At 35.5% G+C, this 21007-nt stretch overlaps 1 protein-coding gene across 1 annotated transcript in view; it reads left to right on the plus strand.

The window, feature by feature from the left end:
• The first annotated feature begins 847 nt into the window (after nt 1-847).
• TBC1D5 (TBC1 domain family member 5) overlaps nt 848-21007 on the plus strand; it is a 358157-nt gene continuing 337997 nt past the window's right edge. Inside the window, exon 1 of the mRNA XM_007470644.1 lies at nt 848-944. Within this exon, the coding sequence (XP_007470706.1) occupies nt 848-944 (97 nt within the window). The remainder of the gene's footprint in view (nt 945-21007) is intronic.

Consider the following 21007-nt stretch of genomic DNA (forward strand, 5'->3'; position numbering starts at 1 on the left):
TTGGCAAAACTTATCTTAAAATCTTATTTTTTAAAAATAAATATTTTGGTCCAGCAATTATGCTTATAGGATTTTATCCTAAGGAAATAATCATGGATACAGCACAGAGATGTTACTGGAAGATATCCATTGTGAGGCTATTTATAGTGTTGGGGAACTGAAAGCATCCTAATTGTTTGCTAATAAGGAATTGGTTACATCAATTGTTATAGCTATGTAAAGAATACCAGGGATCCATTAGAAGTGATAATATAGACGTTTTTATGGGAAGGAAAATACTCATGATAATTTATATAATCAATATACTTAGCATGGTGGATCACATTAAACTATATGTATTTTAAATGCCCAGAAAGAATACATATAATAAACTGAAATGTTAACAGTGGTGTTTTTAGCTAATATAATTACAAATGATTTCAGTTAGCTATATTTTCTATATTTTGAAAGTTCCTATAGTAAATGTGTATTATTTTGGCAGTAAAATGAAGGATATTATAAATGTGACAGTGATTTAACTTACAATTCAGCTTTTTGTGCAGAAGTTTACTGAAAATAAATGTAACTGAATGTTGAGGTGGAGGTTACCAGTGAAGTCCAGATTTGGGAAGAAATTGTTGAAATGAAAATCTTGTGCCACTTTTTCACTTCTTTTATATATATGCCTACCAATGTGTAGTAACAGTCCCTGGAGCCTGTGGAAAACTTGTTAATGTTTGTAATGCTCATTTAATCATTTTCCATTTTGCATTTATTCCCAGTCATAGCAGAAAAAAAATTTATCATTTTTCTCCATATTTTTCATTTCCCAGGTGGTCACTCTTGGTGACATTGTCCAGTTCTCACAATGTATCATTCCTTATCTGAAACTAGACATCCTCTGCAGCCAGAAGAACAAGAAGTGGGCATTGACCCCTTGTTGAGTTACTCACACAAGCCTGGAGGTGAGTTTTGTATGCAGATAATTTTGAGGTTACTGAGAAACCTGGCAGAGGGTCTCCAGCTATCCCTGCCTGCCTTGTGTGTCATTCTCTAGAGAGGCTGAGCGGGAGCTTTAAGAACATTTCCCTGGATAGATATGGAGCGCTCTGACACTGATGGATTCCACAAAACGTCAACTTTTAATTATAGACAGACGCATTAGCTATAGCCAAGTGTTTAATGCGCTGTCATTCTTTTTTAAAAAAATCATAAACTTAAAACAGTTTATTGCTTTAGTATAAGAATGTTGAAATGCAAAATGGCCTTTTCTCAAACATCTTTTAAAGAAGTCTAAGCTCTTGGTGTTGATTTTTGCAGGGATTTTTTTTTTTTCCTTCAGCAAGTTGAGATTATTACAGGATAAAGCACTTGCCTGATTATTCTTTTTTTGTTTTTTTTTTAATAATTGGGATTTGTGTTTTACTTTTAAAGCTCTGTGTAGTGAAGTTGTTAAAACATCAACTGTATTCGGGGTCTGCCCTATAAAAATGTATTAAATATATATGTATCAGAGCTTTGTATTATTTTCTCAGTATTAGTGATAACTTAGTATCTTAGAAGGAAACAATGAGTTTGTGAGCATTCTTGACGCCTTTTCCTTATTTCAACTAATTCACTAAATATTTGCTAAAGTTGATTCATTGACTCAAGTAACTATTTGTAATTTTTCATTCAATACATATATCAGGATTATAAGATCTATTTTAAGAAATTATAGTCAGTCACTCACATATATTTTACATACTTCAAATATGATTTTTTTCCTGTATTGATGTAAATAAAGGTCTGCCATTAACTCTTGTTTGGGGAATTAAAAAAGAAATTGATACCTTAAGTAGTTATTTCTGTAGTATACACGCTATTGAGTTTATAGAGTGTGTTTATGTTTTTAGTGCATCTTTAATACCTTCCACATCATACAAATGCCCTTGTTGTTTTTAATGAAAATAGCATGCAACTTATTTTTGTGATTTTATTTTTATATTTGCTTTTATTTAAACTGCTGTTTAAGGTTTTGGTAATATGAAAAAATTATTTATGTCCAATTTCAGTTTCAGCATTTAAAGAGTTTCAGTGGTAAGAATGATATAATCCTCCCTAGTGATGTTTTTTATTAAATGTCATGCCTATAAGAAGTACTCATAATGAAATAAGTCAAATTATTCTGCAAGCACTTTGATAAGTGGATATTTTAAAAGTGAATATATTTTTGTGTTATCAGTATATGAAATATTTTCACCAAATATTTTCAGTATATGAAATATTTTCACCAAAATGAAAACATTTAGAACATAGGGTTTTTTTTTTGTTTTGTTTTGTTTTTTCCTTAAGTGCCTATTTTTCTCTGGACTAGTTCATTAAATATTGAGGTTCTTTTTTTTTAAAACCAGTTAAAAAACATTTTAAATTAATTTTATCCTTTATTGTTTGTAGGAATGAGGAGTTACCTTTACTGAAAAGGCTTTTCGTTTGTATCCTAGCCAACATTTCTATGACATACAAAGTTATTAGGACTGAATTGATGTTTAAAAGTGCCATTAATTCATTTACCCCAAATGTTCATTAACAATGTAAATGTATGCTGATGTTCTATAAGACAAGGAAGTGACTAATGACTCTTCCAACTAACAACACTTAAAATGAATAGAAACTTTAGATAGCTAATCTTGAAGTAATCAAGACCCTCATTCAGCTTGGCATCTCTGTATGCTCTAAAACAGCTGTCAACTGTTAAAAATATATACAAAACACACATACACGCACGCACATGCAGAAGAAAGATATGTAAATATCTAGTTCTTCAAAGCCATAAAGGTTACTAACCGTAGTGGGTTTTGTGCATTGTATATGTAAATATTTTATATAAAGCATATATTTCATCTTAGGTTTTCTTTTTGCAGAAAACCATGTGTTGCATTTTAATGGGGTTGTCATATTTACTTGAAAAATCACCACCTTTTTAGTATGTTGGTTTATTTTAATATATGTCTTTCTTGGGGTTCTCCACATATTTGAAGCCTTTTACACAACTGAATGACTCATTTTGTAAGTAGTCAGACATTGGACTTAATCAGTGGCTTCCCTGTGTAGAAGTCCTGTTTTTCTGTTTGATTTTTAAAAATTTCCTGTTGTATATTCCGTAAGTAAACAAATAAATCTTTAATTTCTCAAATCTGAATTTTTAACATTTATAGAAAAACAGTACATTACTGAGTTAAATGATTCTGAGTATTCTGGAAAGGATTAGCAAAAATAGCCACATCATAGGTACGATAGAGAGAAAATTACATATCACTGGTTTACTTTCATGGATGTTTGAGGAAAGTGGGTAAGGGCAGAAAAAAGAACTGTTCAGATATATATATATGCAAAATCTTAGAGTGCATTTTCCATGTGAATTAACTTTTAACTGCTTTAATTTATTTTTGAAATAGAAAACAGCATAGAAAGTATGCTGTTTTCTCTGTACTCTATTGCATTTGGTCATATACAAAAATTACCACCTTAAATTCCAAGATCTTTGATCAGAGGGTATTAATTAATAATTGACAAGTTACCTGTAATTCAACTGCAGCCATAAAAAAAAGCAAAACTGTTTGTTCAGCTACTCATGATTATTCATTCTTAGCATGGAACTTTCAAGGATTAAATGAAAAAGTAATTATTTTATTTTAAACTGGAAAAAAACAATATCAAGATCTAGGGAAACTTAACCTTTTAATAAAATAGTTTTCTCTGAATTACTAATTGTTTTCCAATCTTGTAAGAGCTTGGAATCTTGCTCATGATGAAAGAACATTTTCCTCTATTAGGTCTCCTTTGAGAATAGCATTTTGTTACATGTAGCCAGAGTTTTTAGCTTCAATTGTATATGCCTTCTTACAGCTTTTATAGTATTCAGATAATTACTTAATGTAATGCCTTTTTATATAATATCTGTTTCAAAGCTTTCTTTCTAGCTCATGTATAAAATATTCAGTAACCTACTTAAGAAAAACCCAAGACATTCAGGATATCCTGCCTACTCCATTTTTGTCTCTTGTACTTTTTTGTCCCAATCTTCCTTTCTTTCTGTTACTATATCATAGAGTTTTATGACTAGAAGGAGGTGCGTGGCTTTACTGATGAATAAATTGGTGGTAATTCAATTAGTTTACTGAAGTTGATGTGATAAATGACACTGTTCTATTATGATCTTTAGTACGGTTTTTCCAGTTAGTAGAAGTGTTACTGAACTCAGGTTTGGCTGCTCACTGCTCGAAAAGTCAGCACTTGTGTGACAGGTGCTGATTAAGAACGGAAAGGTCACATTAATCAGAGAGCCGGCAATCTGGGGAGAACACGGACTCCTGTCCCACAACCAATTCCGAAGATTCTGCTCGGCCATGAAAATTTTTAAAAGGAAAGAGGGGAAATAATCTCAGTTACTCATTGAGATAGGGGGTCAGATTTGTAGCCATCTCCCATTGTGTGCAGGCTTGTCGACTCCTTTCCATTTTTTGGAAAGATCCAAAAAATGATCTTTCTTTCTTAAAATTTTTATTGGTGTATGGTTCCTTTACAATATTGTGTTAGTTTATACTGTACAGCAAAGTGAATTAGCTATACGCATACGTATATCCCCTCTTTTTTTGGATTTCCTTCTCATTTAGGTCACCACAGAGCATTGAGCGGTGTGATCTTTCTTTAGATGCTATTTTGTTCACACAGTTTGATTGCGAGATTACTGAAGGGGGAGCTGGGGAAGAGATCCAGTCATCTGTTAATTACTCATTCTTCAATCCTACTTCTTTGATCTATGGAAAGAATCAACAGGTTAGGCAAAGTACTGTGTGATCAAAAAGATTTGAAAGGTGTGCTTGGGCCAGAGGTTAGTTAAAATACAGCCTTGCTAAAGTGACAGGACAAAAGTGGCCTCCTGCAGAGAGCTACTTCCTGCAACAAACTGCCTGCAAAAATTTGCTTACAAATCACCGCTGTCAGACGTCATTCCATTTCTGTGGGATTATGAGCGAAGGTCCATCTTCTGTAACTTCTTCATGCTGACACAGGGTGCCATATTCTTAGAGTGGAAGGTGTCGACATGGGTCTGTAGCATCTCTTTGCTGATAATTTTAGTTGCCTGCTTACATATATGGGGAGAAAAAGCCACAATTATTTTGATGCCCACAAAGATACAGATTATTATGAGCAATAGTGTTAATCCCACTGTTTTAAGGCCAGTTCTTGGAATTGTGCTAGCCATAGATTCAGTACTGCTCAAGGTGGAACAGCTTATGTCATGGCTACAGTCTGGTCATCACGCAGTTAGTGTTTTCCCTCTGGTGGCAGTTACAGTATCTGTAAAACAACTCAGGAATGTGCATCAGACACTGAAGGATTCTGTGCCTCTATTGTCCTAATCATTAACTTCTTGAGCCTGCTCTTCTGTGACTCAGGGAAGCTTGGGAGACTTCAGCTTTTCTGTAAACAAGAGCTAGGGGGTGTGGAGGGGCCTTTGTACTTGGAACAGGGCAGTGGCAGGGCTCTGCTTGGTTTCAGATGCAGTCTAGAGCCAAGATGGAGGGATTCGTAGAGAGAGAGGGAGAGGAAGAATGGAGAACAGATGTTTAAGTGCAGTAAGTTCATTTGTTTGATGGCAGAGGGTTCAGTGAAATATCATTGATATTTCTCTTTCTTGATATGTTAGGGTGAGATAATTTGCTGATAGTGAGTGACAGAATGAAGCATTTGAAGATTTGTGGAGAGCAACAAAGGTTAGATTGAGTTGAAAAAGAATATATAATCTTGGGGGCCAAGGTGATATTAGAGATCATAATTTATAGGTGATACAAGCTTATAAACCTGTGTGATTATGTCTAGCAGAATTCAGCACCTAGGATTTAGCCACAATCAAAAGCAGGCAGTAGTTGGACTTCCCTGGTGGCACGGTGGTTAAGAATCCGCCTGCCAATGCAGGGGGCACGGGTTCGAACCCTGGTCTGGGAAGATCCCACATGCCGTGGAGCAGTTAAGCCTGAGTGCCACAACTACTGAGCCTGCATGCTGCAACTACTGAACCCCGTGTGCCCTAGAGCCTGTGTGCCGCAACTTCTGAGCCTGCATGTTGCAAAGCCTGCACGCCCTAAAGCCCATGTGCCGCAATTACTGAGCCTGCATGCTGCAACTACTGAAGCCTGCGTGCCCTAGAGCCCACGTCCGCAACTACTGAGCCTGTGTGCTGCAACTGCTGCAGCCCGCACTCCTAGAGCCCATGCTCTGTAGCAAGAGAATCAATAGCAATGAGAAGCCCACGCACCGCAATGAAGAGTAGCCTCCTCTCACCACAGCTAGAGAAAGCCTGCACAGCAACAAAGACCCAACACAGCCAAAAAAAGATAAAGTAGTTTTGTCAGGGGAGTATAATAGGTAGACAGTAGGCAAGGAAGTTGATGGCAGAAGAATTCATTGATAGTTTGAGAATATAAAGAAGTTTGCTGTTATGGAAGGGGCTTATAAGAGGGCAGAGTAGAAAGTTTTGGAAGGGATTGAGTTAGGAGAGATGAAGCATGGAGTAGCATGGTGATGGGAGTCATAAAGGGGACATGGGAACAGTATGTAAGTCTTTGATAACTATGTTAATTCGTTGGGACATTGTCTAGTGGTAGCCAATAAACCAGCTCAGTACCTTCATTAGCTCTGTGTAATAAATTGGATCTATGTCGATTTGGATACGTTTTGGTTTGAAATCTTTTTTTTTTTTTTTTTTTTTTTTTTTAATTTTAAACACTTTGTATTTTCAGAGCAGTTTTAGGTTCACAGCAAAATTAAGAGGAAGGTACAGATTTCCCATATACCCTCTGGTTCCCATATATGCACAGCCTCCCCATTATCTATATCTCCCACCAGAGTGGTACATTTGTGATAACTGATGAGCCTACACTGACACATGATAATCACCCAAACTCTGTAGTTTACATTAGGATTCACTCTTGGTGGTGGACGTTCTATGAGTTTGGACGAATGTATAATGACGTGCACCTGTCATTATAGTGTCATACAGAGTATTTTCCCAAAATTCTCTGTGCTCTGCCTGTTTCATCTTCCCCATCCCATGCCCCTCAACCCCTGGCAACCACTGATCTTTTTACTGTCTGTGTCGTTTTGCAAAAAGTATCATATTAATGAAAAAATCTCTCTACATATGGAGGAAAATGGCAGTTTAGATAGATGAAAAACTGTAAGTAAGGCTATTAAGTCATTAAGGAAAATGGTGGCTTTGTTGAAGATGAAGATTGTTAAATAAATGGTAGAGCGACTTGGAAGTTCTTAAATGACATAACAAGGATTTTTTTAAATGGATGTTTTTTAAAATGTCTCCTTAAAGACGGATTTTGTTACTTGGTGTGACAATAGGTAGAAGTTACATCAAAGAGCAGAGAACATGTCATGCCCTGTTCCTCTAAATTATACTGTCCGAAAGAAAGTGGGAAATGAGAGACTTCAGTCTGAAAGGCCATGAGTTAAGAGATCTGAAAGTCATCCTCCAGAGATATCAGTTCACAGTATGAGACAGGTAAGAAATTCAAAGAAAGAGAAAAGAACTGAGGATTGATTGGTCAGAATTCTCCATGATTAGAAATTGGATAGAGAGAGCAGTATTTTAAAACAGTCAAAGTTGGGGAAAGATAAAGGAGGGCCAAAATTAAAGAAGCTACAGATGTGAGAGCTTCCAGTAGGTCCAAGGTGGTCAGTGCTTCAGAATTGCATAGGTTAAAAACTATAAAAGGAAAAAATCTGTGATTCGGTGATGGGAAGAGTATTGAAGAGTAATTTCGGTGATGGGAAGAGTATTGAAGAGTAATTAGTGGTAAGGCATTTTCAAGATACCACTCACTAGCTGACTTGAGTAAATGGAATTAACATGAAAAGGTAGTGGTTAAATATCAGGCGTAAACATTTAAATGGTGAGGAAGTTTCAAGTTACTCTTTAATATTAGATTTAGATGACTATATATGGATTTTATGTATTCGTGCTCTCACAGTGGATTGAGATTTAGCAAGTTAGACATTTTAATGGTAACAATGAAATTCACTGTTCGTAAAATGTACTCTTGAAATAAAAGTCTTCTGGTCTGAATTCTGATCTTTTTTTATTGTGTTGTCTATTTCTCATTAATTGAATCCAGTTTTTAGTTTAATTTGAAGTTTTCGTTGTTGTGGCAATTCCTAGTATTTACTTAATGGAGAGGCCCCTTTTCAGTTCCTTTAGAGTTGGGGTTGTGTGAAGAGTTATTTTAGTTGTACTGGGATTTTTTTTCATTTCCCATGTCTTTAGGAGCAAAGGAGACCTCACTGCTCTGGTGGCAGACAGAAACAGTAGCCCTGCAAGAGCTGTCACCACTACCCCCTTGGGCAAAGTTAATCTGCAAAGGAATATCCATACCTTGAGATATTTTTCCCACCATGCTTAGTCAGCCTTATAATATTCTTGGATCACCAAAAATGAGAGGCTGTGTGATGGTGGTTTGTTTTGGTTGGGTCTAGGCATAACTAGAGCTATAGAGGTGATGTAGAGTGACAGTATTATCTTAAAACCTTAGAAAAACATAAACCAAAAGCCCCATTTAGGTTCAGTGACCTACAGTGGATTTCTTATCAAAGATTTATATTAGTTGTTTTCTGCTAGTGCATCAGTAGGGCCAGAAAGGACAGCAGAATAGAGTATGACTGATATTGACCAAGCTTAGAACACTGCTATCAATTTGAATCTTTAATTAGACTTGTGAATAGATCTGTTTTGTTGAACTTACAGATTTTCAATCAGACATGTTGGCATGATGGTCAAGAAATTTCAGTCATACTTAATAAATGAATAGAGACCATAAAGGCACGTATATTTAATCACAGTAGGGGCTGTGGGTCACAGACCTGACGTTTATTCATTCATTCAAAAATATTCATTGATAATCTAGTATCTGGGGATAGGCTATTAAACAAATAGTCCAGGTGCTCTCTTTCATTGAAATTCACATTTTAGCATGAGAGAGACAGCAAAAAAATAAAAATAAAAAAAAAAAGGAAAAGTACAAAAATGAGGAAAAAAATAGCAGAGAATGATAAAGGCTAGGTAAGAATCATGATAAGGTAGTGTTACAGTGAGCGTCTATGTGCGTACTTTAGATTGTCAGGGAAGATCTCTCTGAGAAGGTGATACGTCAGTTGCATGTGAATGACAGATGAGCCAGGCACGCAAAGGTGGTGACAGAAAGTGGGAGACAGATGGACAGACAGATAGGCAGAATGAAAGAAACACCAGTCTAGAAAAAGGAAAGTGTTCATATGGAGGAAGTTCCTAGGATAGGAATAGGCTCATCCTGTTCAAGGAACTGAAGGAAGATCACGGTGGCTGGAGCATTGTGGGTGACATGGAATGGCACAGGATGGGCCTAGCAGGCAGGGGCCAAATGCTGGGGATTTTGTAAGGCAGTGAAGATTGTATTTTAAAGACTGAGAGTTATTTAGCATCTATGTTGTTATCTGAGAAGGTGATATGTCAGTTATATGGAAGTAACATGTAACTCTCTTGTGCTATTAAGTTTCTTCTCAAGAATGAGGGCCATAACTATTTTTTACTATGTATCCTTATGACTTGATATACTAAGCATTTAATAAGTAACATCTGATTTACATAGAGTTGGAGTATTTTAACATTTATTTTCATATTGCTGTCCTCTATACCAATCTTTGTTTCCTCACTCCAATTTTTTTCAATATTTTAACTCTTTGTAATGATGAAGTAATTTCTGTTTAACCTGACATAAAAGAATGTCCTAAAATTAACCATTTATCTAAAGATCAGTTACTTCTATGTGGTCTGTTTTATGCCCTGCTACCAATATTAAAATAGTAATGATAAATGCAGTCTGGTGAGACCTTTTCTGCTTGACCCATTGTGTGTACATGTGTGTAGGAGACTTTGGGGTGGGGGGTTCCATATAATCATTATTTTACTTTTGCTGATGTGATGGAAAATTTGCTCCTTTAGGACATATTAGAACAATATATTTAATGCTCTTCAATTTAATTAGCTAGCATCACAATTAATACAATTAAGGTCACTTGAAATGAAACCGTTAAATTGAGTAATTTACTTTAACAATGTCAATGTGTTCTCACAATTACATTTGCTTTAATTAGTGTACAAGCTATTATTTAATAGCATACCTCACATAGAAAAATGTCATAATGCATTCTTGGCTCCTTATAGCAGAAAGAAAGAAACTTTTAATGGACCGAGTGATTTTGCGAAATTGCTACTAGATATAAAGTGATGGAAGGGAAAGTACAAAGCCAGAAAGCAAAGTGTGCAAGAGTGTAAATAAAACAAATACCTTTTTGGCACTTACCAATATGTATATGTCCTATTTATCATTGTGTAAATAGTATCGTAAACTTTTAATTACCATTTAAAAATAATAGAACATAGATCCTCGAAAAATTTTTTTTTTAACATCTTTATTGAGGTATAATTGCTTTACAATGGTGTGTTAGTTTCTGCTTTATAACAGAGTGAATCAGTTATACATATACATATGTTCCCATATCTCTTCCCTCTTTGTCTCCCTCCCTCCCACCCTCCCTATCCCACCCCTCCAGGCAGCCACAAAGAACCGATCCGGTATCCCTGTGCCATGCGGCTGCTTCCCACTGGCTATCTACCTTACGTCTGTTAGTATATATATGTCCATGTCTCTCTCTCGCCCTATCACAGCTCACCCTTCCCCCTCCCCATATCCTCAAGTCTGTTCTCCAGTAGGTCTGTGTCTTTATTCCTGTTTTACCCCTAGGTTCTTCATAACATTTTTTTTTCTTAAATTCCATATATATGTGTTAGCATACGGTATTTGTCCTTCTCTTTCTGACTTACTTCACTCTGTATGACAGACTCTAGGTCTATCCACCTCATTACAAATAGCTCAATTTCGTTTCTTTTTATGGCTGAGTAATATTCCATTGTATATATGTGCCACATCTTCTTTATCCATTCATCCGACGATGGGCACTTAGGTTGTTTCCATCTCCGGGCTATTGTAAATAGAGCTGCAATGAACATTTTGGTACATGAGTCTTTTTGAATTTTGGTTTCCTCAGGGTATATGCCCAGTAGTGGGATTGCTGGGTCATATGGTAGTTCTATTTGTAGTTTCCTAAGGAACCTCCATACTGTTTTCCATAGTGGCTGAACCAATTCACATTCCCACCAGCAGTGCAAGAGTGTTCCCTTTTCTCCACACCCTCTCCAGCATTTATTGTTTCTAGATTTTTTGATGATGGCCATTCTGACTGGTGTGAGATGATATCTCATTGTAGTTTTGATTTGCATTTCTCTAATGATTAATGATGTTGAGCATTCTTTCATGTGTTTGTTGGCAGTCTGTATATCTTCTTTGGAGAAATGTCTATTTAGGTCTTCTGCCCATTTTTGGATTGGGTTGTTTATTTTTTTGTTATTGAGCTGCATGAGCTGCCTGTAAATTTTAGAGATTAATCCTTTGTCAGTTGATTCATTTGCAAATATTTTCTCCCATTCTGAGGGCTGTCTTTTGGTCTTGTTTATGGTTTCCTTTGCTGTGCAAAAGCTTTGAAGTTTCATTAGGTCCCATTTGTTTATTTTTGTTTTTATCTCCATTACTCTAGGAGATGGGTCAAGAAGTATCTTGCTGTGATTTATGTCATGGAGTGTTCTGCCTATGTTTTCCTAGAAGAGTTTGAGAGTTTCTGGCCTTACATTTAGGTCTTTAATCCATTTTGAGCTTGTTTTTGTGTATGGTGTTAGGGAGTGATCTAATCTCATACTTTTACATGTACCTGTCCAGTTTTCCCAGCACCACTTATTGAAGGGGCTGTCCTTTCTCCACTGTATATTCCTGCCACCTTTATCAAAGATAAGGTGACCATATGTGCATGGGTTTATCTCTGGGCTTTCTATCCTATTCCATTGATCTATCTTTCTGTTTTTGTGCCAGTACCATACTGTCTTGATTACTGTAGCTTTGTAGTATAGTCTGAAGTCAGGCAGCCTGATTCCTCCAGCTCCATTTTTTGTTCTCAAGATTGCTTTGGCTATTCGGGGTCTTTTGTGTTTCCATACAAATTGTGAAATTTTTTGTTCTAGTTCTGTGAAAAATGCCAGTGGTAGTTTGATAGGGATTGCATTGAATCTATAGATTGCTTTGGGGAGTAGAGTCATTTTCACAATGTTGATTCTTCCAATCCAAGAACATGGTATATCTCTCCATCTGTTTGTATCATCTTTAATTTCTTTCATCAGTGTCTTATAATTTTCTGCATACAGGTCTTTTGTCTCCTTAGGTAGGTTTATTCCTAGATATTTTATTCTTTTTGTTGCAATGGTAAATGGGAGTGTTTTCTTGATTTCACTTTCAGATTTTTCATCGTTAGTATATAGGAATGCCAGAGATTTCTGTGCATTAATTTTGTATCCTGCTACTTTACCAAATTCATTGATTAGCTCTAGTAGTTTTCTGGTAGCATCTTTAGGATTCTCTATGTATAGTATCATGTCATCTGCAAACAGTGACAGCTTTACTTCTTCTTTTCCGATTTGGATTCCTTTTATTTCCTTTTCTTCTCTGATTGCTGTGGCTAAAACTTCCAAAACTATGTTGAATAAGAGTGGTGAGAGTGGGCAACCTTGTCTTGTTCCTGACCTTAGTGGAAATGCTTTCAGTTTTTCGCCATTGAGGATGATGTTGGCTGTGGGCTTGTCATATACGGCCTTTATTATATTGAGGAAAGTTCCCTCTACACCTACTTTCTGCAGGGTTTTTATCATAAATGGGTGTTGAATTTTGTCAAAAGCTTTCTCTGCATCTATTGAGATGATCATATGGTTTTTCTCCTTCAATTTGTTAATATGGTTAATCACATTGATAGATTTGCGTATATTGAAGAATCCTTGCATTCCTGGAATAAACCCCACTTGATCATGGTGTATGATCCTTTTAATGTGCTGTTGGATTCTGTTTGCTAGTATTTTGTTGAGGATTTTTGCATCTATGTTCATCAGTGATATTGGCCTGTAGTTTTCTTTCTTTGTGACATCCTTGTCTGGTTTTGGTATCAAGGTGATGGTGGCCTCGTAGAATGAGTTTGGGAGTGTTCCTCCCTCTGCTATATTTTGGAAGAGTTTGAGAAGGATAGGTGTTAGCTCTTCTCTAAATGTTTGATAGAATTCGCCTGTGAAGCCATCTGGTCCTGGGCTTTTGTTTGTTGGAAGATTTTTAATCACAGTTTCAATTTCAGTGTTTGTGATTAGTCTGTTCATATTTTCTATATCTTCCTGATTCAGTCTTGGTAGTTTGTGCATTTCTAAGAATTTGTCCATTTCTTCCAGATTGTCCATTTTATTGGCATAGAGTTGCTTGTAGTAATCCCTCATGATCTTTTTTATTTCTGCAGTGTCAGTTGTTACTTCTCCTTTTTCATTTCTAATTCTATTGATTTGAGTCTTCTCCCTTTTTTTCTTGATGAGTCTGGCTAATGGTTTATCTGTTTGGTTTATCTTCTCAAAGAACCAGCTTTTAGTTTTATTGATCTTTGCTATTGTTTCCTTCATTTCTTTTTCATTTATTTCTGATCTGATTTTTATGATTTCTTTCCTTCTGCTAACTCTGGGTTTTTTTTGTTCTTCTTTCTCTAATTGCTTGAGGTGCAAGGTTAGGTTGTTTATTCGAGATGTTTACTGCTTCTTAAGGTGGGCTTGTATTGCTATAAACTTCCCTCTTCGAACTGCTTTTGCTGCATCCCATAGGTTTTGGGTCGTTGTGTCTCCATTGTCATTTGTTTCTAGGTATTTTTAAATTTCCTCTTTGATTTCTTCAGTGATCACTTCGTTATTAAGTAGTGTATTGTTTAGCTTCCATGTGTTTGTGTTTGATCCTCGAAAATTTTAAGTGTTCAGTTTTATCTGGTTTTTGCTTAATACTGCAATAATATTCCACTTTTTTGAATATCATAAAAAGTTAAAATCATTAATAGTTAATTTACTATTATTATCATTATTATAAGTTAATTAATAGTTAAAATAATTAGTCACGCTAATAGAGAGGAACAGAATGGTGTAGCATATAGGAAAGGTAGGAAATAAAAATGTTTTAATTCTCAGTTTTCGGCTTTTGTTTTCTTTTTTTTGAATTTTATTTTATTTATTTTTTTATACAGCAGGTTCTTATTAGTTATCCATTTTATACATATTAGTATATACATGTCAATCCCAGTCTCCCAATTCATTACACAGCTACCCACCCCCTGCTACTTACCCCCCTTGGTGTCCATACGTTTGCTCTCTACAGCTGTGTTTCTATTTCTGCCCATTTCGTACCCAAGAGTTCACTTTTATAGCCAATGAAAAAAAGCTCTTCTTCTACCCGGCCTACTCTATACATTGAGATCACAAGATCCAGGGAGGAATAAATGGTTATGTTTCTGTTTCTAGATATGCAGAGTAAGCAGAAGGAGATGGATGGTCAACCCAGTCATAATAAGATCTGCAGTCCTCCATAAACACAAGAGCAAGATTTACTGTCATGTAATCAAGTGGTGATTTTATGTGGAAGGGAGATAAATGCAATCCAGATAATTCAATACTGTAATTTAAAAAATTAGTTTGACAGTCTTTTTGCCTAATTTGATTGATTTGAGTTGCTATTGTTTTTATCTTTTTCCTTTCCTTCTTTGGTTAATAACAAAAATTCCTAAAGTTGGGAGTAAAAAAAAAAAAAAAAAAAAACAAGCAGAAGAGTAATTAGGTAGTAAATATTTAAATGTCAAATGCAAGAAGCTTAGCGAATCTAGACTTTGAAAAATTAACTATATCTCACATTTCTAGGAAAGAGGTTCACAGGAGTATATTTAGTTTTTCAGTGCTCGTGAATGTTTATGCAGCAATCCGTCATTGGCTCTCCTTTTGTGCCCTAAATTCTGAATTCAGTCTGTCAGGGTGTTCATAGGTCAGGTGAGTCAGAATAGAGTCATTTACTAGAACAGTCTACTTAGCAATAGTAGAAAATTAGCTTAGGTGATTCTTTAAATAGCATTTTGAGTTTTGCATGTGTAAACTACTGCTTTTATTAACTGCTACATATACTACAGCAAGCAGTTCTCATTTGGCCTTCATGTGATTCTTATTATACCTCATCTCTAAATTCTGTCTTGACTTTTAAATACATTTGTCTATTGATTCCTTAGCCTATGTTATAGAATATTAGAAGAGTAACCAGAATCTGATTATTTAAATACTTGTTCTTTAAAATGTAATAGATTTTAAAATAAGACATTGATTTGCTTTCTCAAAGAAGGCCAAATGCAAGAAGTTAATTGCTCTCTTCCAAATCTTGCCTGTATGTGGTCTTCATTCTTAGTTCTCTATTTTGTAAGTAAGAAATTGCCCCGATGTTTTTTTTTTTGCCATGCCATGAGGATCTTAGTTCCCTGACCAGGGATTGAACCTGGGCCATGCCAGTGAAAATGCCAAGTCCTAACCACTGGGCCACCAATGAATTCCCCCAACCTTCTTGAAACAACATAATATGCCCTTAATGTGTTTATTTTATGTTAGGTCTGAAGATTAATTCACTGCATGTCAGGGTTATAAGCAATTCAGAAGTGCCTTTATGAGCAGCCTGTGTCTTTTTAATTGTTGTTTTTTGTTTTTGTTTGTTTGCTTTTTGGATTAAGTGAAGTTTTAAAGAAAGTTCTAAAAAGACTTCACAACCTGGTCTCTGCTTGTTCAATCACTTTCCAGTGTGACTACACAGGATTTCTCTATTAAAGTCCAAGTCCAACCCAGAATAGACAATATAACATTGAAGGAGAACAAAATTCGAAGACTGACAATATCTGACTTCAGACTAGAGAGCCCAGAAATAGACCCATGCAAATATAGTTTTAAGTGATACTGAAAAAGGAGCAAAGGCAATTCAGTGGAAAAAGGGATAGTTTTTTCAACAAATGGAGCTGGACCAGTTAGATATCTCCATGGGGGTGGGGGGGAAGAAATCTAGACATTGATTTTATACCTTTCAAAAACAACTAACTCAAAATGGATCATCAACCTAAATGTAAAATGCAAAACTATAAAATTTCCAGAAGATGACATAGGAGAAAATCTTCATGACCTTGGGTTTGGTGATAACATTTTAGTTTCAAAACCAAAAAGCATGATCAATGAAAGAAAAAATTGATAAGTTGGATTTCATTAGAATTAAAACTATAAGGGAATGAAAGACAAGCCAGAGACTGGGAGAAAAATCTTTATAAAAATTATCTGATAAAAGACTGGTATCTAAGATATACAAAGAACTTTAATAACCCAGGAATAAGAAAACAACCCAATCAGTTAAAAAATGAGCAAAATACGTGAGCAGAAATTTTACCAAACAAGATACAGAGATAAGCATAGGAGAAGATGCTCAACATCATAGGTCATCAGGAAATTGCAAATTAAAATGAGATACCACTACACATCTATTGGGCTGATTAAGATCCAGGACATGAGGCCAAACGCCAGTGAGGATGTGGAGCCAGCAGGAGCCCCCGTTCACTGCTAGTGAGCATACAGATTGGTGCAGCCGCTTGGGAAGACAGTTTGACTTCTTACAAGGCTGAATGTACTCTTACCATGTGATCCGGAGTTTCACTCCTTGGTGTTTGCCCAAATGAATTGAAAACTTAAGTCTAAACGTAAACCAGCACACAGTGTTCATAGCAGTTTTATTCATAATTGCCAAAACTTGGAAGCAACCAAGATGACCTTCAATAGGTGAATGGATAAGCAAAATGATATGTATATACAGTGGAATTGTATATACGTATTCAGTGATAAAAATAAATGAGGTATTAGGTCACAGAAGAACAAGGAGAAACCTTAGATGCATATTACTAAGTGAAAGAAGCCAGTCTGTAAAGGTTATTATATACTCTATGATTCCAACTATATAACATTCTGGAAGAGACAACACTATGAAGACAGTAAAAAAACCAGGGGTTGCCAGGGCTGAGGGTGGAGGGAGGGATGAATAGGTAGAGCACAGAGGATCTTTAGGGCACTGACACTGTTCTGTATGATACTGTAATTGTGGATACATGTCATTAGACATTTGTCAAAACCCCTACAATGTACAACACAAAGAGTAAATCCTAATGTAAATGATAAACTTTAGTTAATAATATTGTATCACCGTTGATGCATCAGTGTAACAAATGTACCACATTAATGCAAGATGTGAATACTAGGGGAAGCTATGAGTGTGAGGGATGGGGAATATGTTTCTGCTCAGTTTTTTTTTTTTTTTTTAACCCAAAACAACTCTCAAAATAAGATTTATTAATTAAAAATAAAAGATACTAGGGTTCCTCATCCACTGATTTTTACCTTTTTTCAAGTGGCACCATACATTTCCCCTTCAGTCATCATGCCAGTTTAATATAAAACACATGCTTAGTTTATTTGAAATATACAGAATACTCAAGACTAGGGGTTCTTGAAAGGACACATTATTTTTTTAAAAGTGTGCTACACTCCCTGCTTACAACACCTCTCAAGCCTTTTTAGTTTATAATAGTTCTCTGTCTCACTCCTGAAACAGGCCAAATCCTCTTGTAATGTAATCTTTGGGTGGATAGTCTTTCCCATCAACATTACCTACTACTGATCTAATCCTTCATATAACTTTATTTATTTATTTATTCATTCATCCGTTCATTCATTCATTTATAATCGACAAATATTTATTATACTTTCAGTGAGTAAGAGTCTATACATATGGGATCATGGCATTATCACAGGGGCAGTAGAGAAAGTATGCTTATTTGTAATAGAATTTTAAGTGAGTGTGTTATTCAGTTATATTCCTCTAACATGGGCACAATCAAGTGTCCAGAAAAACCAGTTTATATAATCTCAGTTTTGCAGTGTCGTAGCATTTGGGCCAGTTTCAACAGGCAATGGGCAAAGAGTTGGACTCTTCATGAAAATAATATAAAAAAGGAAAAGTAAAAATGTCATTTTTTCCTTCCCAGTGAAAGTTACTTAACTATTCTGATTTTTATATACTTTATGAAATCAAAGTAACATGCATTAAGCACAGCTTTGTTCCACACAAGGTACTGCAGGGGAAGCAAAAACCTTTGAGCTTAGAACTACATCAGATAATCAGAGAACAGTTAAAACTAGACTTGGATAGATAATCAGTCATCTAACATTTTTTTAAAAGCATTCTCTCTTTAATTAATGAGCAAAGCCCTTTTTTGTATGACCAGTCCTTGGCTCTGGATTGGAAATAATTTCATAATCATTTGAACATTAACTCAGCCATACTTTTGGAGTTTTTATTTGGTTTTGAATAGGGTGGTTACTTATAATTGACAAGGTAAAAGAGAAATCTTAATATACCTGTCAGATGCGAATCTGAGGTCAATTTTTATACTAGATTATTTTTCAGAACTGAGGTTGTCAAATTTTTTTCTTAAAGGGCCAGATAGTAAATACTTCAGGTTTGCAGGCCATGCCATTTCAGCATGAGAGCAGTCAGAAACAGTATGTAAACAAATGCCTGGGAATGTGTTTCAATAAAACATTACCTAACAGGAGGTTGACCAGTTTGGCCTATGGGCTGTAATTTGTTGACCCTTGTTTTAGAATAACTATTACTATGTTATTAAAATAAATGTATATAATGGAAGTGAGACAGAGAGTGGTAGGATGTTATTTTTTCCAAAATTTTCCTCAAATAGAATATCCTAAAAACGGTTTCATAGCATTGGGACTGGTAAACCAAAAGTTTCTTCACATGAATTTAGAGGCTCCTGTCAAAGAGACTCTTTTATTCTGACTCCTTAATATACTTACTGAATTTAGCTGGATTGCAACTATGCTTAGTGTAAAGAAATACACTGATTTTCATATGTTGATCTTGTATCCTGCAACTTTGCTGAATTCATTTATTAGCTAGTGTTTTTGTGTGTGTAGATTCTTTGCTATTTTCTCTATATAAGATCATGTCAGCTTCTAATAGTGATCTTTTTACTCCTCCCTTTTCAATTTGAATAGCTTTTGTTTTTCTTGTCTAATTACACTGGCTAGAACTTCTAGTGAAGTGCTGAATAGAAGTGGTGTCTCGTTTGTGATTTTGGGAAGAAAGCTTTCAGTCTTTCACCATTGACTGATGTTAGATATGAGTTTTTCATAAATGCCCTTCTTTATGTTGAGAAAGTTCCCTTCCATTCCTAGTTTGTTCAGTGTTTTTAATCAAGAAAGGATGTTGGATTTTGTCAAAGGCTTTTTCTGCATTGAGATGATCATGTTGTTTTTTCCTTCATTTTATGAATATGGTGTGTTACATTAATTGATATTCATATACTGAGCCATCTTTGCATTCCTGGGGTAAACCCCACTTGGTCATGATGTTTAATTCTCTTAAAATGCAGCTGGATTCAGTCTGCTATTATTTTGTTGAGAATTTATTTTTGTAGCTATATTGATATGGGATATTGGTCTATAGTTTTCCTGTAATATCCTTATCTGGCTCGGTATCAGGGTAATACTGGCTTTGTAGGTAAGTGCTCCCTCCTAGTTTTTAGAAGAGTTTGAGAAGGATTGGTATTAATTATTATTAATATTTGGAAGAATTACTAGTGAAGCCATCTGGTCCTAGACTTTTTTTGGGAGTTTTTTGATTGTTTACCTAATCTCTTCTTACGGGTCTGTTCAGATTTTCTTTTTCTTCTTGATGCAGTTTTGGCAATTTGTGAGTTTCTAGGAATCTGTCCATTTCATTTAGATTATCAAATTTGTCAGTGAACAGTTGTTTGTAGTATTTTGTATAATCCTGTTTGTTTCTGTAAGATCTGTAGTAAAGTCCCCACCTTCATTTCTGATTTTAGTAAAGTGTTTTTTTCCCCCATGTCAGTCTAGCCAAAGGTTTGTCAATTTTGTTCTTTTCAAAGAACCTACTTTCTGTTTCATTGATTCTCTATTGTTTTTCTATTCTCTGTTTTATTTATCTCTGCTCTGTTCTTCTCCTTGTTCTTTTTACTTCCCCTTAGACTAAATAATCTCATTGGACATATTCAACTGTGCTGATTCTTCTGTGTGCTCAGATCTGCTGTTGAATGCCTCCAGTGGATTTTAATTTTATTTGTTGTAATTTCCAGCTACAGAATTGCTATTTTGTTTCTGTTTGTAATATCTATCTTTTTTTTTTTTTTTTTTTTTTTTTTAACGGTACGTGGGCCTCTCACTGTTGTGGCCTCTCCCGTTGAGCCTCCGGACGTGCAGGCTCAGCGGCCATGGCTCATGGGTCCAGCCACTCTGTGGCATGTGGGATCTTCCAGGACCAGGGCACGAACCCATGTCCCCTGCATCGGCAGGCGGACTCTCAACCACTGTGCCACCAGGGAAGCCCCGCATGTGTCTTTTTGAATTATGGTTTTCTCTGGGTATTACCCTGCATTGGCAGGCCGACTCTCAACCACTGTGCCACCAGGGAAGCCCATAATATCTATCTTTTTATTGATATAGTTTGTTTAGACATTGTTCCCCTGGTGTCCTTTAGTTCTTTGTTCATGGTTTCCTTTATCTGTTTGAACATATTTGTGACAATTGGTTTAAAGTTTTGTCTAGTAAGTTCAATGTCTGGGCTTCCTCAGGGACATTTCCTGTTAATTTTTTTTTCTGTGAATGGGCCATACTTTCTTGTTTCTTTTCATTGTTTCTTGTTTCTCTTAATTTTTTGTTGAAAACTGGATTATTTTGAATATTATAGTGTGCCAACTTTGGAAATTAGATTCTTCCCCTCCTCCTTGGGGTTTGTTGTTTCTGGTAGTTGTGGGTTGTTATTGTTTTAGTGTCTTTTATAAACTATTATTATAAAGTCTGTGTGTGTATAAATAAATATATATAAAGTCTTTGTTGTGTATAACCATTGAAGTCTCTGCTCTGTCTGGTCTGTTACATCCGTGG

This window comes from Lipotes vexillifer, unplaced genomic scaffold (assembly GCF_000442215.2).
Source record: "Lipotes vexillifer unplaced genomic scaffold, Lipotes_vexillifer_v1.1 scaffold418, whole genome shotgun sequence".
Lineage (NCBI taxonomy): Eukaryota > Metazoa > Chordata > Mammalia > Artiodactyla > Lipotidae > Lipotes > Lipotes vexillifer.